A 27,570-nucleotide genomic window follows, 5' to 3' on the forward strand; every position below is an offset into this window, starting at 1 on the left:
CCGGTGACGATCCAGCGCCTCCGGGGCCCAGTCCCGGCCGAGGGGCGCAGAGGGGGGCGCCCCGAGGCCGCGGCGCACGGCCCGCAAAGGTGACCAGGCGTTTCCCTGCCCCATAAAGCTCGGGCGGGAGGTGAAGCCGTTTTATGGAGGCGGACGGCGGCCCGGCCCGCTTTGATTCCCGCCTCGACGAGGCGCGCGGGCCAACCTCCAAGCTCGTAAACGCGTTGGCCGCGCGCTCCCGCCGGCCCGGTGGGCCGCAATATAAGGCGCAGCGCGGGCCCCGGGCTCCAGCCACCCGCCGCCGCCGCCACCGCCGCACCATGTCCTGCCTCTCCAACGGCCTCGCCGCCCCCTGCGGGGTCCGCGCCTTCAGCTGCGCCTCGGCCTGCGGGCCCCGGCCCGGCCGCTGCTGCATCACCGCCGCCCCCTACCGCGGCGTCTCCTGCTACCGCGGCCTCACCGGCGGCTTCGGAAGCCACAGCGTCTGCGGCGGCTTCCGCGCCGGCTCCTGCGGCCGCACCTTCGGCTACCGCTCCGGCGGCGTGTGCGGCCCCAGCCCGCCCTGCATCACCAGCGTGTCGGTCAACGAGAGCCTCCTCACGCCCCTCAACCTGGAGATCGACCCCAATGCGCAGTGTGTGAAGCACGAGGAGAAGGAGCAGATCAAGTGTCTCAACAGCAGGTTCGCAGCCTTCATCGACAAGGTGAGTGTCCTTGATCACACCGTTCCTGAACCCCATCCATGCTCAAACTCAGGCTGGGCGCTGAGGGTGGAGTCAGAAGCAGGAGGGATGTGACCCAGGTGAGTTCCCAATCTGATAGAGGAGATGAACAAACGTCCCGGGCACAGGCAGACACAGAGAAATGAGTACAGAGCAGCAGCCCCTCATCTGATAACACCATTATTATATACAATCCCTATCCAGACAGGCAGAGTCTCCACAGACAAGGGGGGATGTCCTTGATCACACTCTTCCTGAGCTTGGAAGTCCTGGGAGAACCTTGGAATTCCCAGGCCAGTCTCTGGAAATGGGGAATGGGGGGGGCTGGTGATATTTTATGTGATCATATTAGGTGGTGCATTAAAGCACTAAATAACATCGAAACATCTGATGGGAAAATTCATCTTTTCTCATGTGTGTTTCAGTCCTTAAGATTAAATCTCATTAGGCGCTAACATGTCTTCAGTATCCCTCGAATACTTACTGTTCCCTTACCCTTTTTCTTTAATTTTTAATGTTTATTTATTTTTGAGACAGAGAGAGACAGAGCATGAACGGGGGAGGGGCAAAGAGAGAGGGAGACACAGCATCCGAAGCAGCTCCAGGCTCTGAGCTGTCAGCACAGAGCCCGACGCGGGGCTCGAACTCACAGACTGTGAGATCATGACCTGAGCTGAAGTCGGACGCCCAACCGACCGAGCCACCCAGGCGCCCCTCTCTTACGTGTAATAAAGAGAGCAAGCCTCAGGTTCAGGGTTGTCTGGGACCACGGTTTCAGCTAGAATTTAATGTTTTATGATGTGCTTTTATGTATGCCTACTGATTTTGGATTTACGATACGGTGGTAATATCCAGTTACCCCTGAAGCCCCACTGGAGTGTAAATGCTAAGCAAATCCACTTAGAGATAAATCATGAGTCACACAGTACGAGGGGATGGCAAATCCCGAAGTCGGCCTGTGAAGGCTGCACATTTGAGAAATCACTGCCACCAGTCCAGCCCTTTGAACGTACACAGAAGACAAGAGACACAGGGACATAAGGCAGGGGGGCCTGCCCAAGGCCCACGGGGAGTGGGTGGCAGCCCAGGACTCCAAACCTAGCCTCTCTCCGGCTCTCCAGGCGCCTGGGGCCTAGAGGATCCAACCCATGGAGGCCGCTACCGCACTCCCCTTCCAGTGGGAGCCGGCCCACCACAGCAAGCACTGCCAACATCCACACCCAGGAAAGGCAGCAGGGGAGTGGAACACGGAAAATGTCCTGGCCCGCCAACAGGCAGCCTGGGCTCCACCTCCAGTTTCTCCCACCCCCCCCCCACCCCGATCTGCCGGGCGACACTGGGCAGCGGCTCCCCGTCTTGGCCCCAGAGCTGTCCACACCAGAGCTATGTGTGGTGCAGGGCGTGACCTTGAAAGGAAAGACGGGGGCCAAGGCAGCCATCAGCCTCCCTACCGCAGCTGGTGCCCTGTCAGCTAAGACCCCCTGAAGTGAGCCCATATAACATCAGCAGTTTCCACTCCCCTTTTCTGGAAGTTCCAAGTAGGGAAATTCCCAGCTGCTCTGGTTAAGTTGGGTGGGAGGACACCAGGGCTAAAAAGCGAGGTAATGTCTCAACTGCAGCTCAAATGTACGAGCTATGGAACCCTGGAGGCCGGGGGGCCTCGCCTTGTTTGCTGACCGCCTCTCCTGCACAGTGTGTCGTCGCCATCACAGGTCTTCAGTGCGAATGACCTCCAGGAAAGGCTTGCGTGCTTCCCTTCCCCGCAAGTCTTCACCCTCCCCATTTGCCAGAATCTCCCCCCATTCACACCATCTGCCTGGCCTCCAGGGACCCAAAAGTGTCCAACACAGGAATTCAGGCCGCCTAAGACCACACACATCCCCCTTCCTCCAGCCGCAACCATCCTGTTGGCTGCCCGAGAGCCAGCCCTCTCTAACCTCCCCAGTCGGGTAGCCCTTCCCACCTTGACCATCCTTTCAGACAACTGCTGGGCAACCTCCTGCTGAGCATTGAGGACACAGACGGATGAACCCTGGTCCCTGCCCTGAGTGGAGCTCCTCATGAAAGGCTTTCATCTTGCGCTACATTCCTTTCCTCCAGGAAGCCTTCCTTGATTATCATTACCCGCCCCCTCCCCCGCCTCACCGTAACCCCAGCTCAACCCCAATGCCCCTCAGTTTCTCACTCACCCCATCCAAGCCCACCCTAACAGACCCTCGCTCAAGCCTGAACAAGCAATCGTGAAACAAGAATGCTCCCGGGGCCTCCTCGGGCCAGGAGGGCCCAGAGAGGCCATGCTGTCCGTCCCTTACCGCCGCACACTTCCCGTTAGTTCTGTGTTGACTCTACCTGCTCTCCGAGGAGGCCTGGGGAGACTGGCTTCCCCCACTGACTTTTCCCCCCACTTGCTCACCAGGTGCGCTTCCTGGAGCAGCAGAACAAGCTTCTGGAGACCAAGTGGCAGTTCTACCAGAACCGCAAGTGCTGCGAGAGCAACCTGGAGCCCCTGTTCGAGGGCTACATCGAGACGCTGAGGCGGGAGGCCGAGTGCGTGGAGGCCGACAGCGGGAGGCTGGCCTCGGAGCTCAACCACGTGCAGGAGGTGCTGGAGGGCTACAAGAAGAAGTGAGTGCGGCCCGAGGATAGTCTCAAGAAACGAAATGGGATGAAGTCAGAGCAGGATAGATTTGGGCTACAGCACCAGAGGAACTTTCCAGGAGGAAGAAGACAGTGACCGGGAGCCTGATGAGGGAGACTTTTCTTTTCTGGGTTGGGAGTTTAAACCCCGGAGAGACTGGGAGGGGCTCCAGCTGCCTCATCAGCGTGGGTGTATTTCCTTAATTCAGCAAACGTTTATTGACATCTACTCGATGTTGCAGGTGCTGTGTTAGGCCCTGAGCGGGGAGGCAAGAGGGGGGGAACCAGAACTAGTGTGGGGTTCCTGCCCCCACCCCCGCCGGGAGTTACAGCCCAGAAACAGAGAGAAAGCCTACAAAACTGCGCGCGCGCGCCCACTTCAGGAATGAGAGTCCCTAAAACAGGAAGAGCATTGGGTGACCTAGTGGATTGAGAGCCCCAAAGAATGGGATGGACAGATCCCTTCTAGTCCAACACTCTGTGATTCTGTGACTACCTCCAAAAGATCCAGATCCTGGAATATGTTTGTCTGGGCCTTCATTCTCTCTTTTTTTTTCCCCCCTCTTCAAAGCCCAGACTATTAAAGTTCTGGCCACTGAAACTTGTGCCCTTTGTCTCCAGGTATGAAGAGGAGGTGGCACTAAGGGCCACCGCCGAGAATGAATTTGTGGCCCTGAAGAAGGCGAGTGACCCCAGAATACTTGTCCCACAACTCAGAAAGCAGGGCAGAGGCAGGAGGGAGCACTCAGGAATTCAGAGAGGCTGAGCGACTCCCCCAGAATCGCCTAGCGCTACCCCTCCCCTATTTCCTTCCCCCCCCCCCCCAGCACCCCAGCACTCCCCGGGTGGCCCCGGGCATTGGAGTACATACACTGCCTGCTTCAAGCAGGGCACCCTATTCCTCCATCGGAGGTAACCCCCATCTGGCCGATGGCTTCCCGCGTCTTTCTGCCCTGTGCCTGCCAGAGAGCGGGCATTCCTAAATACTGTGGATGAAAGAGCACACCAATGCTAGGGGATGGCCACATCCTGAGGCCGCCAACAGCTGTGAAGTGCTGGCGTGAACGCTGTATCGTCCCTCACCTCTTAGACTTGATTCGCCACAAATGCCATCATGTGGACTCCCACCAGGTCCTTGCAACCACCTCCATAGGAGGAAGGCAAGGGTTGCTGTGAGGAAAGTGAGGCACAGAGGTCAAGGGTCTTACCCTGAGTTGCCCTGGCTTGGAAGAGGCAGAATTGATCCCTAAGACCTCTTCTTCTGACCACAGATCTAGATTTCTTTCCATGAGGTGTCAGGGCAGAAAGGGCTGGGGCATCATTAGAGCCGACCCATTTTGCTGCAGAGCCTAAGTTTCAGTGATAATGCAAGGTGTGGATTCTGGAGTTTTCTTTCGGGTAGGTAGTGGAGAAAGTGCCTGGAAACCTCATAATCCCACTCCCTTCCCCAAACCTGCTTCTGAGCCCTCTGACGGTAGAAAGGACTTCAACAAGGCCATAATACGAGGCACTAGGACGAGCAGCTAAGGAAGATCTCCGGGGAGTTTGTCCAGCCTGATGGGGTGCCCTCCTGGGAGTGGGGGGCAGCGGGGGGGAAGCCCTGTGTTGCCTTTCCAGTAAGACTCCTTTGACACCCTCTCCCCTTTAGGACGTGGACTGTGCCTACCTCCGCAAGTCAGACCTAGAGGCCAACGCGGAGGCCCTGACTGAGGAGATCAACTTCCTGCGGCGCCTGTATGAGGAGGTGAGGGGCCGTGGTCCAGATGGAAAAGAAGCAGCCAGCCTAGAAGAGGGGGCTGGGGCCTGGGACTGAGTTGGCCATGGATTTGGGTTGGGTGGGGGCTGCAGTCCATGAGGCTGTAGTGGGAGCTGGGGTAGAGACCAGGTAAGGGCTGAGATGACTGGGTCCACACTGTGGTGGGTGAGGCTGGGGTGTAAACACATTCCCCACCATCTGCAGGAGATCCGCGTTCTCCACGCCCACATCTCAGACACCTCGGTCATCGTCAAGATGGACAACAGCCGGGACCTGAACATGGACTGCATTGTGGCCGAGATCAAGGCTCAGTACGACGACATCGCCAGCCGCAGCCGGGCTGAGGCCGAGTCCTGGTACCGCAGCAAGGTGAGGGGCACAGGACACCTGTCTCTTAGACATGACAGCACGGGGGAAGCCCGGTATACACTTAACAAGGCCTCTTCTGTATGGGGTTTCTGATCCCTAGGGATGGTGACAGAAGGGCAGAGAGCTCTTAGGTTATAGTTGTTGGGCAGGGCTGCCCTGTATAGTTGCACAGGCTGAGCACTGTACAACCTCCCAACCATCTGTGGTGTCTGAATGGGTGGGAACCTCCATCCTGAGCCTCAGGAGCACCTCTGCTTCCCCCCAGTGCGAGGAGATGAAGGCCACGGTGATCCGGCACGGGGAGACCCTGCGCCGCACCAAGGAGGAGATCAACGAGCTGAACCGCATGATCCAGAGGCTGACCGCCGAGGTCGAGAATGCCAAGTGTCAGGTACGGGTCGCCTGGGTCCTCCCCAGGGCCACACAGGCAGTGTGTGCCCCGACTGGCTCTCACCATTCATGATCCAGCCCATTTGCAGGACTCATGTCCCTGGTTGTGGTCCCTCAGGGGGACTCCGTTAATGAAGGGGAGAGGCCTGTTCTTGGGGTGTCCCCAGCTGCGGGAGGGGAGAGACTGGACACATGAGGGAAACGGACCGAGACACCCAGGACCATAACCCACTTTGTTCTCTCCTGGGCCCCAGAACACCAAGCTGGAGACCGCGGTGACCCAGTCTGAACAGCAGGGCGAGGCGGCCCTGAGCGACGCCCGCTGCAAGCTGGCCGAGCTGGAGGCCGCCCTGCAGAAGGCCAAGCAGGACATGGCCTGCCTGGTCAAGGAGTACCAGGAGGTGATGAACTCCAAGCTGGGCCTGGACATCGAGATCGCCACCTACAGGCGGCTGCTGGAAGGCGAGGAGCAGAGGTGAGAGCCACACCCGTGGGGAGAATATGTCTTCAGTCTCCCCCACACTATGCTTTGAGCCAGGAACATGTTTGCATATCATTTGCATCTAATTTGCATCCAGATTATGTGGGGGTCAGAACTAATTTTTGTCTCTGCTCTCCCCACAAGGTTGTGTGAAGGCGTTGGTGCTATAAATGTCTGTAAGTAACCTATGCTGTGGGTTCTGAACTGAGGGCTTGGGGTTCCTCTGGGCAAACTTTTTCTTCAAGGGCCAGATATTAAGGCTTGTGAGCCATCCAGACTCTGTCTCAACTCCTGGACTCTGTCACTGCAATGTGAAAGCGGCTACAGCCATAAGCAATACCTGAGTACATATGGCTTGCTTCCGATAAAACTTTATTTACAAATATAGGAGGCCAACACAGGCCATAGTTTGAAACCCTGAAAGGAAGGAGGGAGTGTGGCAGTGAATGATTATGAGTTAAAAAGCTATTTCTGCCCACAGGGAGGGCCTGGGAGCACGGTTTATCAAGGACACTTGCGGCCTGAGTGCAGGAAAGAGTGCCCAGGAGTGAAGGTGTTGGGGGGAAGGGGGGAAGAGAGGAATAGAAATGAAGGGGGAGGCGCTCTGAGCAAGAGCCAGTAGTCAGGGACCGCCAGCCACGACCTCGCACGGGGACTAAGCCCTGCTCTCCTCCCGCAGGCGTCAGCAGCTCCCGGGGCGGGGTCGTCTGCGGGGACCTCTGCGTGTCTGGCTCGCGGCCAGTGACCGGCAGCGCGTGCAGCGCCCCCTGCAGCGGGAACCTGGCGGTGAGCACCGGAATGTGCGCGCCCTGCGGCCAGAAGTGCAGCGGCAGCTCCTTGGTGCGGTTCGCGTAGCGCCTCCCGCCCTGTAAATACTCGGCTCGGCTCTCGGAGTCCGCAACCCCTGCCTCCAGCGGCGGGTCCGGGAGCAGCCGTAGCCCTGGGGCTTGAAGCAGAAGGGCTTGGAGAACCTGCGGGCCTGACCCGTCCACACTGCAGCCTTATCTTCTTGCAACTTCTCCGCCTTCTCCCCCTCCTTCGCTCTTGCTCTTGGGGAGGGGGGCAGATTCCTTCCGGAGAGGGCCGGCCTCCCTGCCCAGCTCGCCCCAGGAGTCTAAATGCCTGCCTTCCAAGCAGCCTTGGGCAGGGAGCCAATCCTGACCTGCTCCGGCTGCTCTGGGAGCTGGCCTGGCCCAAAAACCTGTGGCTTCTAAGGCACACATTGGCCCCAGGTCCCCTGGGCTGTGGACGTGCCTCTATTCCACTGGGCCTCCCCTGCCTTCCAAACCCTGGCGGTGACTGAGGCCTCGGCTTCACGAGGACATCTCTTGGCGGCCGCCTGGGCTCCCTCCCCCTCGTGCTTAGTGTCCACGTTGCCAATAAAGCTCATGGATCATACATAATGCACTCAGAAAAGCTCCCGTCTGTGCCTACACATGGGGACGTCCAGCCCGGTTTGGGCCCCTCAGAGGCTGACAGAGAAGCTGTTCACAGCCAAAGGGGAAAGAGGACTATCTCGGAGGCACCCTGCCCGAGTGCCACATTCACACTTCCTGAAGGCTGCAGGGGGCTGGCCGGCAGCCCCAAATACCCAGACAGCGTGAGAAAGAGCTGGAAGCAGAGGGAGAGAAAGGCAACCAGGAGACTTAGCCAGGAGGGGCAGGGCCTGGCTCTCCTGACACCTGTAGGGGGGCACCTTATCACTCACGGCTGGCGGGACACCGACGGCCCACTTCCCCCACTCCCCATTCCACCCCCACCTCAATATATGAAAATTCCTGACCGTAGGATCGAATATAGATTCCTCCTCCCCCAGAAACCAACACCCTCTTGATAGCCCCCCCTATATACACCGCCATCACCCCCCCAGGTGTCCTAGACACAAGAGACCTCCCCACTACCCCCTCCCCACCATCCATCATATGTGCTGTTGCAGGAACAGATATCCCCATAGACCCTAAAAACACCCCCACACGCGTACAGACACACAGACCCCCGACCCCAGACACAGAGATGCTCTTATCGAGCAGCCGACACACAAATGCCCCTCCCCCCACCAGGGAGCCGGATACACACACAAGCCACCGCCCAGGCACAGAGCCTCCTGCCAGGGGGTCCAGATTCTGGGACTCCTCACCCCTCCCCCTCCCAAACACACACAGGCCTCCTCCCACTGCCATCATCACCCGCACAGAATCCCAGACCCAGAGAGCCCCGTCCAGGACCTGAGGGCCGGGCAGACCCAGCACCAGCAAGGGCCGAGGGCGCGAGCTGGCTGGTGCATCCGAAACCCAGGCCTGCGGCAGCTGAATGTCTGGGCCTTCTCACAGCAAGGAATGAACTCTGGCAGCACAGGGCATGGGGGTGGGGGTGTGCAAACAGCCCTCCACTCCCTCAGCAGGAGAAGGCTTCAACGCCCACTTCCTGGCAGAGCCAGACTTCCTGGGATGTTTCTGGGCTTCAGGAGAGGAGCTGGACTCAGTCCCAGCCCTGGGAGGAGGCCAAGGCCTCACACCGGCTAAGAGCCACACCCCTCAGAGCACCACCACCAGGTCACCAGTGTGCTTTCCCAGTCACCTGCACAAGTGGCTTCTCCGTGTTCACAGCAGACGCCATCCTCTCTGGGGCCCCTTCCTCCCCATGGCTCCCCAACCAGCTGATGAAGCCAGGATCCCAGGGGCCAGGATGGGCTTCAGAAAGGCTGCTTTATTGGAAGCTATTCTGACATCACTTTTCAGACTGCCTGGCCCTCTTGGGACCCGTGATGGGAGTCCTCCTGTGACGGGGGGGGGGGGGGGGGGGGGGGCGGGGGGGGCGGGGGGACGGGGGGGGCAGGGCTGTGGGTCTCCACACAGCAGAGCTCATTTTCGGACGCTCCTGTGGGTGGTGGCTGAGGTCCTGGTGGAATAGGACTTGATGGCTCCGGGCCCTCCGCCGCTTGAAAAGCTCAGGGCATTGCTGCCCATGGTTCCCCTGAAGGCCAGCCCGGCCAGCCCACTGCCACCTCCACCGGTGGAGTTCACCACGGCTTCGAGAAACGGGAGGAGGGCTCATCAGCATGGGCCCACCACCTGAGGCCCCACCCCTCACTCCACCCTCCCCTCCTGCAGTACCTGCCCCTCCCCCTCCCCACTGCCTGACCCCACCCCCCACCACCCTCTTCGAGCAGGCCCAGAAGGAGCCTGGGACAATGCAAGGGATAATGCACCACAGGTTTCCCCCCACCCCCGCCCCACTCTGCCCTCTAGCACGGCTTCCCTGGGCCATTGAGCCCGACTGGCTGGGAGCCTCAGGGCACCTGCTAAAAGCTGGTGAGGGAAAGAAGCTCCTGTCCCAGACAAGGGCAGGTCCTCAAGCCGATGTGCCATCCTGTAAGACCCAGTCTAGCCCGGACAGCGCAGGAAATGGCCACAGCCAAGGACTTACAGATGTTCACAGCTCCTACTCCATCTCCGGCCAACCTGGGGGCAGAGGAGAGAGACCTGTGAGAGCGACTCTTTCCTCAGAGCTGGAGGAAGCAGTCCCAGGCCCCTCCATCCAGGCACCAGGCAAGACCAGTATTCCTTCCTCTGTCGCCACTAAGGGAAGGCTACGTGACCTTGGGCAATGTCTCAGAGCCTCCATTTTCTCACTTCTAAACTGGGGCCAACCTAGTCCCAACCTCAGACTTGTTTGTGAGGGCTGAATAATATCATTTACCTAGAGCCCTGGGCACACAGGACTCGGTGGATGGGAACTGTTATTATTTATGAAGACAGCGGCCTCCCCTAACCAAATCATAAAATCCTCAAAGCAGGTTGTGGCTTATTGATTCTTGGATCTCTGGCCCCTTGCGTGAAGTCTGGCGTGTAGTAATTGCTCAGTCTGTATTGAAATAATTAGTGAATTGGAGATTTCACGAGGGTCGCTGCGGCAGGGACGGAGGACGGAGCAGAAGGTGGTCGGGATGGCTTTAAGCAGACTATACTGGAAATAGAAAAGCCAAGGGAGACAGCTGGACATGTTTGTTTTGTGACTCACTCCATTGTCACCAAGCCCTTGGCCTTAGGGTTGAGTTTACTCTGCAGTGGGGAGGGGAGACCTCACTTTGGTAGAAGGAGTGAGGAGAGCCCAGCTGGCCTCATCACCCCCAAATCCAGGAAGGGGGAGGAGCAAAGGCCAAGTTCAAGAAAAGGATATGCCAGGAAGCTTCCAGGCCCCTTGCTCAACTGGGCCCTTCAAGCGCTGGGAGTTGCTAACAGTTGTGGGTGGGGAGGGAAGCCAGGTTGCAATTAGGCAGTGATTTCATGAAACAGTTTCTGGTGCCATGCTTGAAGAACTCAGAAGGAAGAGACCTGAATGTCTAAGACTCTAGTGATTCGTGTGATTTTTCTTTTCTCATCCTAACTAAATATTTGTTTTTGTGCAATTGTGTATTTGTAACTCTGTATTCTTTTAATTTTTTTTTTTTTTCAACGTTTATTTATTTTTGGGACAGGGAGAGACAGAGCACGAACGGGCGAGGGGCAGAGAGAGAGGGAGACACAGACTCGGAAACAGGCTCCAGGCTCTGAGCCATCAGCCCAGAGCCCGACGCGGGGCTCGAACCCACGGACCGCGAGATCGTGACCTGGTTGAAGTCGGACGCTTAACCGACTGCGCCACCCAGGCGCCCCTGTAACTCTGTATTCTTAAAAGAAGGCACCCCAAAGTGCATGAGTTCCTAAGACCACAAATCCTAGACCTGCCCCTGGGAAGAGTCGAGGGGTTAAGGGATAAACAAAAACAAAAAAAAAACAAGGAGTCCCTCTCCATGTCTCCTAAGAGTGGAGAGAGGACCGTTTCCTCTCAGAGAACCAGGATCTAAGCCCCGATGGTAGCAACCGATGCTGAGATTAGGTTTTCAAGGGGAAATGTTTCCACTCTCCATGTAACCTTGGCCATGCCACTCACCATCCCTGACCTTCAGCCTGCTTGTCTGCCCACGAGAGGAAAAGGATCAGGCCCCATTCTAAGGGTCCCCACCTCTGGTTCTATGAGGAAAAGAGACCCACGGTATGTGTTCCCAAGAGAGTGCTGTCCCTGCTCCTGTGGTGGAGAAGGGTGCAGAGACAGGCATCATAGCTGGGACAGTTGGGCTCTGGAGGTGCCCTGTGCCCCAGATCAGCTGCTCTCTCTTCCCAGAGGCCTTTGGTGTTCAATTCCTCTTCCCACAAAGGCTGGATGCCAACCCAGGTAGGTTACGGGTCAACTGTAATGGCAAAGACCCTTCCTCCTCTCCTTCCCCAACTCATATTCTTAACCATGCTTCTTCTCTTCCTCTTCCCTGCCTCCAGGCACTCTACCCTAGCACTCTCTCATTCCCCAATTCCTTCCTCTCCACTCCATTCATCCTCCAGCCTCTCTCTCCAGCCCCTCCGGAATAATGCTCCCAAAAGAAAAAGTTTGTGTAAATTCAGCATTTTACCAATGCAACTAAGTGGTCTCTAGGTACTTCCTCTGCAAATGTTTGGTCTTCTCGGCCCATGTACAAGCTCCCCAAGGGCAGAAGCGCGTCTTACATATTACTTATCTCCGTGCTGGCTTCCAATAAGGCAAGCCCTGATGAGTCCTACTTCCAAGCCTTGGCCCACGCTGTTCCCTCTCACCCTCTCCAAACCCTAGCCTTCGCCCAAGGCACAACTCTAAAGCCTTGCAAATTGACTGAATGAATCGACCAACCCATCAAGGTGAGAACGAAGGCCCAACTTCACGGACATAGGTTCCAAGTCTTTCACGAAGAATTCCTGCAACACTAACCCAGCCCGGCCTGCTCTCTGGCAGCAGGTATGCAAATATCTCGGGGACCCCACGACATTCAGTCAATACCCTGTGACTTGGCACTCAATTATGCAGTGAGAAGCAGCCTGGCATCATGGACGAGGCTTGGACCAGGAATCAGCAGAGCGTGACTGCACACCTGACTCGCCCCCTCAAGTCATAAAACCGAACCGCAGTTTCCCCTCCGTAAACTAGAAACAGTACCTGCCCTGCTTACCTGAATGTGTTATGAGGGTCAAATAAGATGACCCTGGCCACCCATATGAAGTGGCTGTTATTATTCCAACTTTCTCATTGAGCGTTACACCACGTGGTCTTTCCTACTGCCAGGTCATCTCATCAGGGGCAAAGAAGCAAGCACCAGCTATACCCTCCCTGCACTTCCCGCCCCCCCGCCCCGTGCCTTGCAGAAAAGAGTACACAGGAAATGTCTGTGGACGAATGAATGGCAAGCCCCAGAAGGATCCCCTTCCTGGCCTCTGTGACCTCACCGGCTCTCCTCGCCCTCCAGCAGCTTGCGGTAGGTGGCGATCTCGATGTCCAGAGCTATCTTGACGTTCATGAGCTCCTGGTACTCCCGCAGCTGCCGGGCCATGTCCTGCTTGGCTCGGTGCAGGGCGGCCTCCAGCTCCTCCTTCTTGGCACGCGCATCCTTGAGGGCCAGCTCCCCATGTTCTTCGGCTTCTGCAATGGCAGCCTCCAGCTTGGCACACTTTAAGCGATAGTGCAGCTGTGAGCTGGGGGGCAGGCCTCGCCAGTCACTGCCTCCCTGCCTCCCCGGCCAGCACCAGGGCAACTCACTCACAGTGGCTTTCCTGGCACCAGCCTACTCCCCCAGCACCCGGGAATCCCAAGGATTAAATACATGGGCTCTGTCAGGGCGCCTGGGTGACTCAGTCTTGTTGGGCGTCCGACTTCGGCTCAGGTCACGATCTCACAGTTCGTGAGTTCGAGCCCCACATCGGGCTCTCTGCGGACAGCTCAGGGCCTGGAGCCTGCTTCGGATTCTGTGTCTCCCTCTCTCGCTCTGCCCCACCCCTGCTCATGCTCTGTCTCTCTGTCTCTCTCTCTGAAATAAGTAAACGTTAAAAATTTTTTAGAAAATAATAAATGCTATTAGGATGTACACGTGCCCATCCCCCCAGTCCCCAGCTGGAGGAGATCCAAAGCCACAGACAGGATCTTCGTTGAGTCCCCAAATTTCAGGCAGCTGGCAAGAACAAAAACCATCTTCAAAACAGGCCCAGAAACAGGGGGACTTGGAGCAGAGAGACACTGCTTGGAACCCCCAGACCCAAAATGTCTGATCAACAGCCCCCCTGGTCTGGGCCAGGTTGGTCAGGTTCACGATGGATCCAAGCGACAGATGCCACTTCCTGCCCAGCATGAATGAGCATTCCTTCTGTTTGCAGCTAGTCCTTGCCCCAGGAGGCTATCTAGTCCTGGGCCTCCTCTCGTGCAGCTCAGAGAGCTGCCACTCCCTCCCCTGCCCAGCAGCCCAGCACTCCCCCTGCCTCTTACCGGCCACTCCCTGCCTCAGACCCTCCCTTGTCTCCAGCGAGCTCTGCCTCCCTGCCAGCCTTCCCCATCCTCCGATCCTCCGGGAGACCCTCTCGTGTCCACCTGTCGGTGCCCTTCCCTATCACACCGGTGCCCCTTGGCCAGGGACTGGACCCCACCCCCCTCCACCGGCTCCTCAACACCCGCCCCCTGCTGGCTACACATCCTCCCTTTAGCCTGTCTTCATGGGAAGCCTCTGCCCCAGCCCGTGCTGAGAAGGAGCAGTGAGTCAGACAAATAGGGTCCTGCTCCAGGCATTATTTATATTTCAGTGAGGGTAGGGGACAGCCAACTACTTCATTAATAAGACAGAAAACTTCAGATAGTCATAGATGCTTCAGGAAGCTTCAGACACACTGCTGACAGAGTGGCTGGTGGTTGAGGAAGCCACCTCTGAAAAGGGGACTTGTGTCCAAAACCCCAGGGATGACGAAGGGGTGGCCATGTGCTGAGCTAGGAGAGCCACGTTCCACGCGGAGGGAACACCGAGTGCAAAGGCCCTGAAGCCTGAACGTGTCTGGCAAACGCAAGATACAAGAAGCAGGCTAGTGTGGCTGGAGCACAGTGAGAGGCAGTGGTAGGAAGTGAGGGACAGGACCTTGTGAGCCACACTAAGGGTATCTGCTGGCCTGGGTCCCACGAATCCCTGCAGATTGCAAGCTCCCAGGTACAGCACGTTGCACCCGGAGAGAGGTACAAGGAGAGTACCAATTTGGTAACGAATTTGGTAACGAATGATGGTTTTTCTCGGGCTGGGAAGTCTGAGGCTCCCTCCACAGGCTCTGTGCCCAGCTAGGACTCTTCTCCTCCCTTTGGCCTGAGCCAGGACCTGGCCACGAACATTCTCTCCTGGAGATCTCACAAGGGCCCTCGAGATCTCACGGGCTCGTGAGACTTGAGCTGCACCAGCCTCGGGCCGGGAGAGCCTCCTGCTCCCCGTTCTCGGATGGCTGCCCTTCACGCGCCCCAAGAAACAGGGGGGAGCAGGGAGGAGGGCTTGTTCCCACCTGGTTCTTAATGCTGTCGATCTCAGCCTGCAGCCTCTGGATGGCACGGCTCATCTCTGCAATCTCATTCCGGGTATTCCGGAGGTCGTCCCTGTGCTTCCCAGCCTGGGCCTGGAGGGTCTCAAACTGGAGGGCCACACAGAGATGTACGGTGAGGGGATGGTCAGCGATTACAGGGAACTCATCCTTGGTCCCATCCACCGAAGGCCCAAGGTTCTGAGTGATGAGACCTCCCAGCTTATCTTCCCAGGAAGCCACGGTCTGACCCCCAGCAATCTTCACGCCCTGCCAGCAAGCAGGGGGGTATAGCAGAGGTTTGCTTTCTTCCCAGTCAGGACAGGAAGGGCGAGGATGGCTCCCTGGGGCCCACCGCCATTGGTCCTGGGCCTCCGCCCATCCCATCATGTCCCAAGTGCCGGAGAATCACTAGAAGTCTGAGATCCTCACCCGTTAAACAAACCCCTATTAAAAACACACTTATTAAAAACATCAGCACCACCCATTTTACAGATGGGAAGAATGAGTCCTGGAGAGTGGGAGCCACTGCCCAAGGATCACACGGCAAGTCTGAACCCAGGTCGCCTTGTTGGCATGCCTGTGCTCTCACCTATGTCCCACGGATGATTCCCTATCTCAGCAGAGACATCCCTCTGCTGCTCTTACATGCTGCCTCAGGCTCCCTCTTCTAGAACACTGGTTTACCCCAGCACACTCCCTCAGCACCTGCACAGTCAGCCGCCCTGCCTCCACACGGCGTGTGCAATGATTAAACCTCCCCGGCCTGGAGGCCTAGGGCCCAGGATCTAGTCCCTACTCTTCCATCTACTAGCTGTGGAGTTAGGCAAATTGCTTAACCTCTCTGTGCTTCAGGTTCCTCTGCCCTGTCCCCCCATCAGGCTGGGATCTCTTCCCGGGGAGGGACTTGGCCTTCACATCTTCTTCTTCCCAGGGCGCTGGAGAGTACCTTAGACTTAACGCTGGTGCCTGCCCGGACAGTGGGACCCAGGCCCTAGAGGCTTGGAGACAGGTGAGGAGTAAGGGAAGCTGACACCGAGGACCCTGCCAAGAAGGAAAGAGTGCCCTCAGCAGCCTCACACCTTGGTCTGGTACCAGGCCTCGGCCTCAGCCCGGCTGCGGCTGGTGATTTCCTCGTACTGGGCCTTGACCTCGGCGATGATGCCATCCAGGTCCAGGGAGCGGCTGTTGTCCATGGACAGGACCACGGACGTGTCCGAGATCTGGGACTGCAACTCTGCCAACTCCTGCCGGGACCAGACGGAATGTCAGGACTCGGGGCATGACCCCACCCTGTTCCCACAACCCATCCTGGGACCCCCCCCCCCCACTGCCACACTAGAGGAAGGCAAAGGGAGAAGAGGGAGAGGAAGGCAAAGTGGGTGTGGGTCACCAGGCGGCGAGGGGACACAGACCCAGCACCTGCTAAATAGTCCGCCCACCCCCAGCAACCCAGAGAGCCCATTAGTAACTTCTCAACAAAAGAGTCTGGTGGGATCACAGCCGATAGAGATGTGACAGAATGTGATGAACGGTAACGTCTCCTTCTGGGAGCTCTGCTGTGGCAGGAGCTCGGTCGAGAAGTGGATCACTAGGGGGTGTGGGTAAAATAAAATATCCCACCCGATAACGGAACTCTCTCCAGCCTTCAAAACGGATGATGTGGCTGTACTTATAGCTATGGTACACCATTACATGAAAAAAAAATACACTCCTGTTTTTATTTAAAATACATATGTCTAGGGGCGCCTGGGTGGCTCAGTCGGTTGGGCATCTGACTTCGGCTCAGGTCATGATCTCCCAGTTCGTGAGTTTGAGCCCCGCGTCGGGCTCCATGCTGACCGCTCAGAGCCTGGAGCCTGCTTTGGATTCTGTGTCTCCCTGTCTTTCTGCCCCTCCCCTGCTCGTGCTCTGTCTCTCTGTCTCAAAAATAAATAAAAACATTAAAAAATAAAAATAAAATAAAATATATATTTCTGTATCTGTCTGTGTGTATAGGCACAGTTCGCAAAGTCTGAGAAGGTAGGCACCAAGATGATAAGAGCACAGATAAATGACCTGTTTTCAGTTTTGCGCTTTACTCAATTTTCTGGATTTTTGGCCATGAGCGTGTACTTCTTTCATGATGCGAGGAAAATAATTAAATACACATATACGTATACGTAGGCACGCATACGTACATAGACGTGCATATATATAACATGCAACAGACGTATGAAGGGCTGCACAGAGATCAGAATGCCCGAAGGAAACCCCAAGGAGCCAGCCCCTGCATTAACACACGTGGAAATTCACTGAGGGGCTAATGGGGGCTGGACGTTCACAAAAGCTAGACTGAAAGCAGTTGAGAAGTGGTCTATAATTAACCTCATATGTAATAAAGTCGCAGACCAGCCCTGCCAGATGACTGGCCATCCTATCTTCCGCTGAAGGCCAGAGATTCCCACTGATAGGAGTGGAGAGTTTCTAAACCCCCAAGTGGAAAAAGAATTGAAAGCCCAAGGCAGGGGAAGAAGGAGAGAATGAGACCACAGGGGTAGACAGTGGCCTGTACTTGGGGGCCACCCATCCAGTCCCTCCGGGCGTAAACTCCTAGGCACCACAGTCTCTCCTGACTCAGAACCCCCTGCCCACCCCACCCAGCCCACCTCTGAACTCCATCACAGCCCAGGATTCCCTAGACATTCTCCTGGTCCCTTCCAGCCCCTCCCAACACCCCTCCTAACAAATGGTCATCCCATGTTTCTAGAAGGCCAATCCTAACTGACCCCACCCTGCTCTGCTACCCTCAGCCCCTCCTAAGCTCCCTGCCCACCATGGATTCCTGAATCCAGAAAAGTTAAAGAAGAGGATAAGGCCTACACACACACTCAACACACACCAAGACGGCCCAGAGGCAGGGGGTAAACCCCTTGATTAAGACACAGAAGACATGACACGTCTCCCATATCCAAGGTCCTTACCGTCTCATAGAGGGTCTTGAAGAAGTTGATCTCGTCATTCAGGGCATCCAACTTGGCCTCCAACTCCACCTTATTCATGTAGGCAGTGTCCACATCCTGGGGGCGGGGTGGGGGGGTGGCAAGAAGGGGTAGAGAGACACCATGGCTTCATACACGGACCATTTAGCCGGGATGGGAGCAACCCAGCTCTGTCCAACCCACAGGGTCAAACACCAGGGCCCTACCAAGAAACATAGCAGTTCTCCAGGCCGTGTGACCTGGCCACAGGACGTCTCCTCTCCTGGGCCCTCCCAGGCTGCATGAGGAACATCATTTCCATGCATCATTCCAGGAACCATACCGGTGTCTGCCTTCCCAGCACCGGAAGCCCAAAGCAGCCCGCAGCCCCAAACCTAGCACTCTCCCAGCTCCTGACTGGTGGTTTGGACACAGCCCTGGCTCTACCACCTACTAGCCATGTGACCTTGCACAAATCACTTCAACTCCGTGAGCCTCAACTTCTTATGAAATAGAAGAGCACAAAATCATCCAGACTCCAAGATAAGGCTCATAGATGTGGAGGACCTCCAGCCTAAATGCAGCTTAGGTAACTGTGATACAGGTAAGCCACAGATAACAGTGCAAGCCCAGGTGTCACTGGGGAGCCACACATTCCTGTGCCCAAACTCCCGTGGGTAAGGCTCACTTTTATTCATCCCCAAAGCTCCTAAATCTTGAAAGGCCCAGCACCCTGGGGTAGGTTGTCTTCACGTGGGTGGGCCATGAACACAGTTGCCCAGAGAGTGGACTGAATTGGGATCTGAAATCAAGCCCTTGTAAGATATTCCTAAGGCCTTCTAACCTTGGCTTGCACTTCTCCAGGGACAGGAAGATCGCTCTGCCTCAGGCAGCCCATCGCATTCCTTCAGCAAATATTTCAGCCATGCCATTTGCCAACCTTTGTCTGTCATGCAAAGTTCTGACTGTGATAGAGCACTTCCCTATTTGGGCTTGAAATCTCCCCTTCTAACCTCCATCTTTTGGTCTTAGCTCTAACCCCTCGAGGCCAAAAACAAGTCTAGTGACTCACCCGACGTGCACACAAACACACACACACACACACACACACACGTACACAGGACGGGCCGTGCTATGAGGGCCTGGCTTCCAGATCTGTCCTTTTCCAGGCTCATCACTCCCTTCTTCTAGTACTCGGGCCAGACTTTGGCCACAGGTCCCTACTGGCTGGCTGCTCAGGTGAGAGGGCCACGTGGTCCCCTGGCCCATGTGTTTTCGGACAATGCCCCCACCCGGTCTGTCTTCCCCCTCACCTTTTTCAGCACCACGAACTCATTCTCAGCAGCTGTGCGACGGTTAATTTCATCTTCGTACCTGCAGGAGAAGGAGGGTGCGTGGTATGGGTGCAGCTTTGCCTCTGTCCCCCCTCCTCTCCATGTGTGGAACTCTGCCCTGCATTGGCTTCACCCCTCCTTAATGACACGCCTGGGAAATTGGGTGTCAGCTGTGAAACCAAATGTCCCTGACTTTCCCTTATAGCTATTCCTAAGGCTAGGAATCTCGGCGCAGGATGAAAGGGGGGAGAGGAGGAAATGTATATAAAGTAAAAGACAAAAACTGCACAATCTAGGAGCAAAAAAGCAATAGTCATAGCCATGCTTAGGGATCCTTTAAATGGGGCCTGCAGTGTTAGGTGCTTCCCACGGATTAGCTCACTTAACCCTCACGACAACCCTGTAACAATGGTACCACGATCAGCAGGAGGCACAGAGCAGAACATAATCTGTCCAGTCACTAAGCTGCTAAGTGGCAAAGCCCAGACTTAAACCCAGGCAGTCTGACTCCAGGCCCATGCCCTAACCACTGCCTAATCCCACCCTCAGGAGGCAAAGAAGGAGCCTGAAGCGGAGGCAATTTATGAAATCAGGAAGAGGGTGCAGCCAAGTTCTGGGGAAGAACCAGGCCCCAGCTAGGTGGTCTGGCGCCAACCCTACTCCCACAGGGCAACCCCCCCATCCCTCCTTGTTCCAAGAGGCCAGCCCCACCCATAGGAGGACACTGGCAATTCAGGACACAGAGCAAGAGAGCACTGGAGCCTGACCCAGCATTTATTTGGAAACTTTTTTTAAAAAGGGTGTCAGAAACAGGAACTCAGCAGTGCCCGAGGGCTACAGGAGGGCAGCAGGGCAGCTGTGATGGGGAGCAAGCAGGCCCCTCCAGGAGCCCAGACCCCCAGCTCCCCGCTCCCTGAGGTTCTATAGAATAGTTGTGGAAATATCCTGAAGGCCATCTGTTCACTCTTGACTCAGCACCATGCCACTGAGAGCAGAGGGCACACAAATCGGAGCTCACTGGGCCCTCCCATGTGCCCTTTCCAGGCCTCCCTGGGCCCCAGTCCTGAGCTCAGCCTGGCATGTAGGCTCTGGAGTGAGGGTATATGTGAGCGCGTGCGCACACACACACACACACACACACACACACACACACACACGACAACAGAGGCTCGCTGGTTGCCCTGCACCTGTCTGCCTCCACCTGCTGTGGGATTATTGCTGTTGACTGTCGCTCTAGGCTGTCGCTCTAGGGAAGTAGGGGAGTGGGCACCCTCCACAGAGGCCTTTTTGTTTGTTCTACCTCCGGTCACAGCCAGTGTCCCTGCTCGGCTTAGTCATGCACCTCCAGGGCAGAGCACAGAACTCACTCACTACTCCCAGCACCACTGGGCAAGTATGCTAGGGTGGGGCCCAGCCCAAGCCTCTGGCTTCGGTTTCTGTTCGGTGACAAAAGAGAATTCAGTGGGCACCTCAAAGGCTTGTCCTTAAACCCCCAGTCTTCCAGGCCCCTGCAAGCCCTGCCCACCACCGACCCCCCCCCCACCCCACCACAGCCTCCTCTCTGGTTCCTGCGTTGACCAGAGCCACCCCTCAGCCTCTGCAACCCTCCCATGGCTCACAACGATCCTTCCCTCTCCTTGCTTCTTTCAGCCCCAAGTCGGCTCTGTGTCTCCTCCTGGGAGTCAGGGGCCCGACATTCAAGTCCCAGCTCTCCCAGTGACCTGCCACATGATCTCCATCAGGACCCTGAATCTCTCTGGTGTCTAACTCCTCACCGAAACAGAGGGGCTCTTCTAGAACATTCTGTGAGGGTCGCGCACGTTCTGAAGCACACCGGTCACAGGACACCTCTGTCCTACCCTCTCCTGGGGCCTTGGTCAGGCACCCAGAGAGAACAGCGTGGGTCAGGCTGAGCGGGGATATTTCCCTGGGAGTAAGTCGGAAACAGCCCCCCCGGGAACAAAGAGAGGAACGGAGAGACAGGGAATGTGTCGGTCAAGGCCTTCCCTTCAGGGGTTGCTGTACTGAGCGGCTACACACTTGACCCCTAAGCCCAGAGAAGAGAAGGCCTGCTGAGGATCAGTCGATGACAGGTGCACACCCCCGCCCCCCACCCCCGCCAGGGCACACCACACTGGGGTCAGTACTTGTTCTTGAAGTCTTCTACCGCGTCCTGCACGTTCCGCAGCTCCACCTCCAGGCGGCCTCCTTCGAGCTGCAGCCCCTCCAGCTGCCTCCGCAGGCCAGCAATGTGCGCCTCAAAGATGCTGGGGAGGCCGCTGCTCTTGGCCGACCTCTGCTCCTGCAGCAGGGTCCACTTGGTCTCTAGCAGCTTATTCTGCTGCTCCAGAAACCGCACCTGAGAGTAAAAGAGAGGAGGAAACTCATGAGGGGCAGGCCGTGCTGCCCACACTGGGCTTGGGAGGGTCTCCGCCCACCCCGCACAGCCCAGGCTCCCGCGGGCCATTCCACCAACCGGGGACCGCAGCCCTCGGTCCCCTCCTCCAGGGCTCTCTGTCTTACGTGTCTTAAAGCCTGACCCAGGGGTCAGGGCTACGCGGTCACCAATGTGTCCCCTCCCACCTATGTTCCCTGCCATACTGCAGATGATCTTTCCCGCCACCGTCCCTGAAGGGCTGCCCCCTCCCTGTCTGTCCTGGGCCACCTCCCTCTGTATCCTCTCTCTGCCTCCCCTTTCCTCCAAGATCTCAGGACAGGGTGCTACAAAATGAGCACCTACTAGATGCTCAGCTTGGGGTCCAAAAGTCCCCTTGGATGCTTCCAGTGTGCCTGGGAGTGGGAAGCAACCTCCCCAAAACTAGCAACTCGGAGCAGCAGGACCTGGGGGGCTACAGACAGTAAGGTAGAACCGCGCAACAGCAGGGGAGGACCCTGGGCCTGGGGAGGCTTCAGGAGAAACTTAAAGATGTATACGGTGTGAATGATGAAGGAGAGGGCATGGGGGCGGGGGAAGGAGAGAACTACAGCCAAACAGGGGAGGGAAAGTCTGGTCTATACCCAGGAGGCAGGAGGCCCTGGCCAGAGGGGTCCAGCTAGGCTAGCCCTTAGTTCCTGATCCAGCCCTACAGCGCTCCCTTCCTAGACCCTCCAGTCAAGTCTGCTCCTCTCCTTGCCAACTCCCACTCTCTCCCCCCCACTCCCTCCCCCAACCCTGTGGGACCCAAACAGCCAGGAAAAAAACGCTTCCAAATGACCCTTCCCCAGGGCCTCTCAGTGTGTTCCCCACCCCCACGGGGGGCGGGGGGGGGGGGCAAATGGGCTCTCTCCAAGGGCCTCCCTTCCACCACCAAAGGGAGTCTGGAGGACCAGGTAAGTGGGCAGGTACGTCAGGGAGCCTCCCTCCCTCCCTCCAGCCCTTGATTTTCAGCATCTGCCCCAGCAGAAGCAGTAGGAGGAGGGAGGACCTTCTCAGCTGGGAACAATGTATCACCCCTACCCCATCTCTGACGCCACACAGCCCCCTCTCAGCGAAACTCCTGGCCCTGGCCTCTGGAGCTCCCCACCTGAATCAGCCCAAGAAGCCAGCAGCCCACTCACAGACGCGCCAGCCGCCGCCAGCCGCGGCTGCCTGACAGACTCAAGCACACATCCTGGGAAGAAAAAGCAGGGCGATTTGGGCAGCTCTCTGGAAGAGGAGGCTTGGAGACTGAAGGGGAAAAACAGCCACAGGCTTCACGAGAAAGAGAAAGGTTTCTGATAGTGGCGGAAAGAGAACACGCCAGGCCTCCGGGCGCCTGGCCCGCGCACGGGCTGGGCTGGGGTGGCTGCTGTGGCCCGGAGCGTGGCTTGGGGCCGGGTACGGCGGCTCACCTTGTCGATGAAGGAGGCGAACTTGTTGTTGAGGGTCTTGATCTGTTCGCGCTCCTCCTGGCGCACCTGCTGGATGGTGGGGTCGATGTCCATCCGCAGCGGGACCAGCAGGCTCTGATTGATGGTGACTTCGCGGATGCCGGCGCCCACCGGGCCCCCGTGGGTGGAGCGCACGGGCACACGCGCCCGCGTGGCGCCCAGGCCGTAGAGGCTGCTGCTGCTGAAGGCACCGCCGCCGGGGCGCACGGAGCTCAGGCGCACCTGGGCGCCGCGACCCGGGAAGGCGGCGGAGCGCGAGCTGAAGACCTGGGAGCTTAAGTGGATGGACATGTTGGCTGGACCGGGCTGGACCTAGCGGCGGGCGCGAGGGAGCCGAACTCGCTGACCTCCCGCGGCCGGGTCGCTTTTATCCGCTAGGCTCCGGCGGCGGATCGGCTTACACAGGTAGGGGCGGGGCTGGCCGCCGGCCACCCTTCGCTGCCCGCCGGGCCCCTCCCCGGGCCACGCTTCCGCTCTCTGCCCTGGCCGGGCTTTGGGGCCCAAGCCGGAAGCTCCCAAGTGGGGCGCAGGGCCATAAACCCCCAGAGCCCCGGATGCGGGCTGACCTACAGAGTGGCGGGAGGGAGACCGCCATCTGAGCAGATCTGAAACAAGTTCAGTGTTCCGGGAGGAGGCTTGGTCAAGATTCCTGAGGCCAGAGCAGAGAGATCAAGCCGTAAAAGACTGGGGGAAGGGGTGGGCAAAAAGTTCTAGTCCGGGAGTCAGCCCCCAGCTCCCTTCCCCAGGCATTCCAGAAAGGCATTCCCTGACAGCCTCCAGCCCCCAAGTTCAGTTCCTCCTTGAGGGATCAGCTCAGTTCTTGAGTAATCTGACCCCAAGGTGCCCTGGCCTGGCTGGTTTCCCCGGCAAGTCCACCATATAGATAGTAGGCCAAGTGGGGCACGACCCCTCTTCTGGTCCCTCTCCTCACTCCAGTGGGCACCTGAAGCCCAGAGACACTGTGGGAATGGTCGCCTTGGGGCCAGGCTTCCCCCTACCCCTAAGTCACATTCCTATCCACTTATTTTATTTGTCCCTGGAGAGAAAGGGGACACCTGCGTGTAGTTGGGACACTTTGTGGATGTCTACACTTCTGTGTGTACAGACCTGCAGGCCACTGGGCTTCTCTGTGTGCTCACCTGAGACGTGTGTGTGTGTGTGTGTGTGTGTGTGTGTGTGTGTGTGTCTGAATGTTCCTGTACAGGTGGAAGTCTGTCTTCAGCGTGTGGCAGGGTGTCTGTGGACACACAATTGCACACTTCTGTAGGCAGGCAGGTCTGTGAGCGTGCTTGTTTGTGTTTGCACGCAAACACTCCTCCCCATCTTCCACTGCTGCCATTTTCCTGTTTAAAGGTCCCCCGCTCTCATCGTGTCACCCACCAAACAAGTCCCAGCAGTGTCAGACCCAGCCCAAGATGGGGAGAAACACGGCGCTGGAACAGGGAGCACTGGACAGAGACGGCTCCAGAGGCTTCGTTTCTCGGAGCCTCCAGCCACGCTTGCCACGCACCCTCTGTACGGCCCCGCCCTCATTCTCCCCAGACCCGGTTCAGCTAGAGGGGCCACCTAAGGAGCCTTTGGAAGAGACAGCTGACAGGTCTCCAGCCCCTCCCCAGTGAGCCCACCAGTTTGTCACCTCAGACCAAGCCCTCGGGGCCATCCTGGGTGGAGGAGGGTGGGAATGGAATGTCCTTCCTGGTTTTCACTTCAGTTAGATAAGGATTTCCAGTGAAGCTGACCTTGCAGCAGCCCCTACTCAGGGTTCTCAGTAGAGGCTCACGCCCCCAGCCCTCCCTCTCCTCCGTGTTGGTGTTGGGACAGCTCAGGCCAGAGGCAGAGGGATGCCCAGGGAGACCGCCGTTGGACTCTGCTATGGGGTGTGTGTGTGTGTATGTCTGGGAGAGAGAGTCATAACCTGGAAGCTGTAGTTTGAAGAACACACAGAATTCCTGGCCTTGTGATATTTGCCGTCGTGGGGAGCCCACTCGCCCCCAGCCCCCACCCCCAAGCAGGCTAAAGAGACCAACTGTTTCCTTTCCACACGCTCACGCACATACCCTGTCATTCATACACACACAGATACACACACACACACACACACACACACACACACACACACACTCCCGCTTCCTTACCCCTCAAGGTTCATTCTCAACTCTTTTTCCCCCACTACCTCCCACCCCGGGCTCCTACCCCTCGGCCCCCACCTATGGTCTGCAACCCTTCCTGCCCCCTCCCACCTGCAGCCCCCACAGGATCTGCTCCCAGCCACCCTTGCACTTCTCCCGTAGAGCCTGGCCTGAGAGATCTTTGCAAACCAGAACACTGCCGGTGACCTCCCTTGTGACCCTGGATAAGTCACTGCCCCTCCCTGAGCATGGTTTCTACACCAGAGAAGAAACCCCAGCGTTCCATGGCAAGAGGGAGCTGGGAGGACATTCAAAGAAGGCTTGGCGGATCCACCCCTCAGCCTCCCCATCCCCTCCCTGAAGTATTCCCGGCAGCTCCAGCCCTGCCCACCTGTCTCCCCCCACCTCTGCATCTCCAGGCCGGCACCGCAAGCGCACTCCGTGCCAGGCCGCACACATAAGCACCCTCTGGACGGCTTCCTGAGGAGCCGTCCACACCGAGAGGCTGCCGAGCGCATTCCGGCCTGCACGAGTGCGCAGCACGGCGGGCCATCTGAACGGCGTCTCCCACTGCAGCCCATGGCTCTGCCGGCTTCACAGACCTTCCTTAGGACATTTGGGGCAGAATCTTAAGACAAGATAATCCCCGAAGCCTTTCCTAGTCGGCCCTTCCCTGCGCAGCACACCAAGCACACCCACCAAGCACACGCTCAGTGGCCCCCTCCCTCCCGGCCTGGCTTCCCACCAAGCCTCTGGAGAGCTAGGAACCAGCAAGTGGTTTGGCTGCACTAAACCCGTGGAGGGTGGGGGACACTGTGGTGCTGCAGCTCCCCCCCTCTGCCCCGCAGGAGGAATGAGCTGCTCTTCTCCACGGAGGCTGAGGCGGAGGCAGGGCTCCTGGCTGCACTTTCAGAGCCATTGCTCACCGTCCATCCCCTGGAAACACAGCCTCTGATTCCTAAAGAAGAAAAAAAGGCATGATCGGTTTTCATTAGCTTGGAATGCAAATGTTTGCGATCGTAACAACAACAACAACAAAAAACATTTATCATGCCTGCACGGAATGTAATACTTTTTTTTTTTTTTAATCAAATACCAAAAGGCAAGAAAGCAACATAAATGACAGCCAACAGGCTACTTTCCTGACTATGTGAACCTGTAAAAAAAAAAAAAGCCAACACAGCAGGAAAGTAGGTAACAGACGCACATAATATGAGCTGGCAGTGTGCACAGGGTACTTAATCTACAGGTGCCTGGCTCTGTCCTAAGCACACAGCATCTGTTCACCCTTGAAGTTCTCACAACAGCTCCTCAGCCCAATGTCATCGTCCCCATTTTAAGAGAGGGGACAGAAGCACAACAAGTTTAAGAAAATGGGTCAAGGTCACACAGCTAAGATGTCGAAAATCCGGATCTGAACTCTGGCAGTTGAACCACTAGATTACTTACAAAGGAAAGAAAGAAAGAAAGGGAGAAAGGGAGAGAGAGAGAGAGAGAGAGAAAGAAAGAAAGAAAGAAAGAGAAAGAAAGAAAGAAAGAAAGAAAGAAAGAAAGAAAGAAAGAAAGAAAGAGGGAGAAGGGAGGAAGGAAGGAAGGAAGGAAAGAAGGAAGGAAGGAAGGGGAAGGGAAGGGAAGGGAAGGGAGGAAGAAAATAGCAAATATGAAAAACAAAATGCTCCACCTCACTCAGATTAAAGAAATACAGTAAGAATAACATACGGAAAGTCACATGCCCCCGTCACATTGTCAGGCTGCAAAGCTTGGTAACGGTGATGGCGAGCATGTGGCCTTGTCCCTCGTTCATGGGATCACCCACTGGCGCATCCTCTTTGGAGGGCAAGTCGGCATAGCTCTCAAAGTTAAAGCCATTTGCGCTTACCTCAGTCAACAAAACAAATAAAATGAGTACGCTTGTCCTTGACCAAGTACACCCACCGCCAAGAATTTATCCTACAGATGCTCTCACCAAAAGTGCACACACGTGGTCTCTGCTGCCCTGGGCTTCCATCAGCGAAAAACAGGCAACAACACAAATGCCCATTAGTGGGAAGAGATTCGGTGGGTTAAGCTGTGTACATTCAAAGGGTGCTATTTACTGGGGAAAAAATCCTTTCTATGCTGATTGAGCTTTTGCCTTTCTATATTGGTGGCACAGATCACTGCAGTTTTTTAAAACCCAAGAGGCTCATGCTGTCCAGCTACACCATGTCTACCCCCTCCCCTGTGGCTGGCCCCTGCTGTCCCCACAGTCACCTCCTGATCTCCTGGCCACTCTCTCACACTCACCAGGGACTCTGACACCTGGCTCCTGGGGCTCCTCTCCAGCCTGGCACCCCCACTCTCCAAGTAATAACCTGCCCAGCATCTCACCCTGACCGTTCCTTAAATCCTCAATTCCAGTGATGTTCCCATCCAAACTTTTCCTCTTGTCTCTGCCCGTGGCCACGCTCTAGACCCTAAACTGCTCCATCTCTTGGAGAGTCTGCCCTCACGCTACGGGACTGATCATAATTATCTCACTCAGCAGCTGGGTTCTTCAGC

The 27,570-nt window shown here is 56.9% G+C and overlaps 2 protein-coding genes and 1 long non-coding RNA gene across 3 annotated transcripts; 2 read left to right on the plus strand and 1 right to left on the minus strand.

Annotated features, from left to right (window-relative positions):
• The first annotated feature begins 15 nt into the window (after positions 1 to 15).
• On the plus strand, positions 16 to 7,758 carry LOC147579159 (keratin, type II cuticular Hb1-like). The gene is made up of 9 exons (XM_086713317.1): positions 16 to 704; positions 3,139 to 3,347; positions 3,981 to 4,041; positions 5,008 to 5,103; positions 5,320 to 5,484; positions 5,750 to 5,875; positions 6,129 to 6,349; positions 6,500 to 6,531; positions 7,035 to 7,758. The coding sequence occupies exons 1-9, from the start codon at positions 144 to 146 to the stop codon at positions 7,208 to 7,210; spliced, it is 1,647 nt and encodes a 548-aa protein (XP_086569443.1). The 5' UTR covers positions 16 to 143; the 3' UTR covers positions 7,211 to 7,758.
• On the minus strand, positions 6,711 to 23,191 carry KRT7 (keratin 7). The gene is made up of 9 exons (XM_086713323.1): positions 22,862 to 23,191; positions 21,178 to 21,389; positions 19,010 to 19,070; positions 17,700 to 17,795; positions 15,819 to 15,983; positions 14,722 to 14,847; positions 12,646 to 12,866; positions 9,782 to 9,816; positions 6,711 to 9,383 (listed from the first exon to the last, which is right to left on the minus strand). The coding sequence occupies exons 1-9, from the start codon at positions 23,189 to 23,191 to the stop codon at positions 9,217 to 9,219; spliced, it is 1,413 nt and encodes a 470-aa protein (XP_086569449.1). The 3' UTR covers positions 6,711 to 9,216.
• LOC147579160 (uncharacterized) lies at positions 23,186 to 26,093 on the plus strand. The gene is made up of 2 exons (XR_015253621.1): positions 23,186 to 23,305; positions 25,192 to 26,093. It is a non-coding gene; the product is annotated as an uncharacterized LOC147579160 (long non-coding RNA).
• Positions 26,094 to 27,570: the final 1,477 nt, after the last annotated feature.

The sequence above is a fragment of the Puma concolor genome, chromosome B4, assembly GCF_028749965.1.
Source record: "Puma concolor isolate L17-30 chromosome B4, mPumCon1.1.hap2, whole genome shotgun sequence".
Classification (NCBI taxonomy): domain Eukaryota; kingdom Metazoa; phylum Chordata; class Mammalia; order Carnivora; family Felidae; genus Puma; species Puma concolor.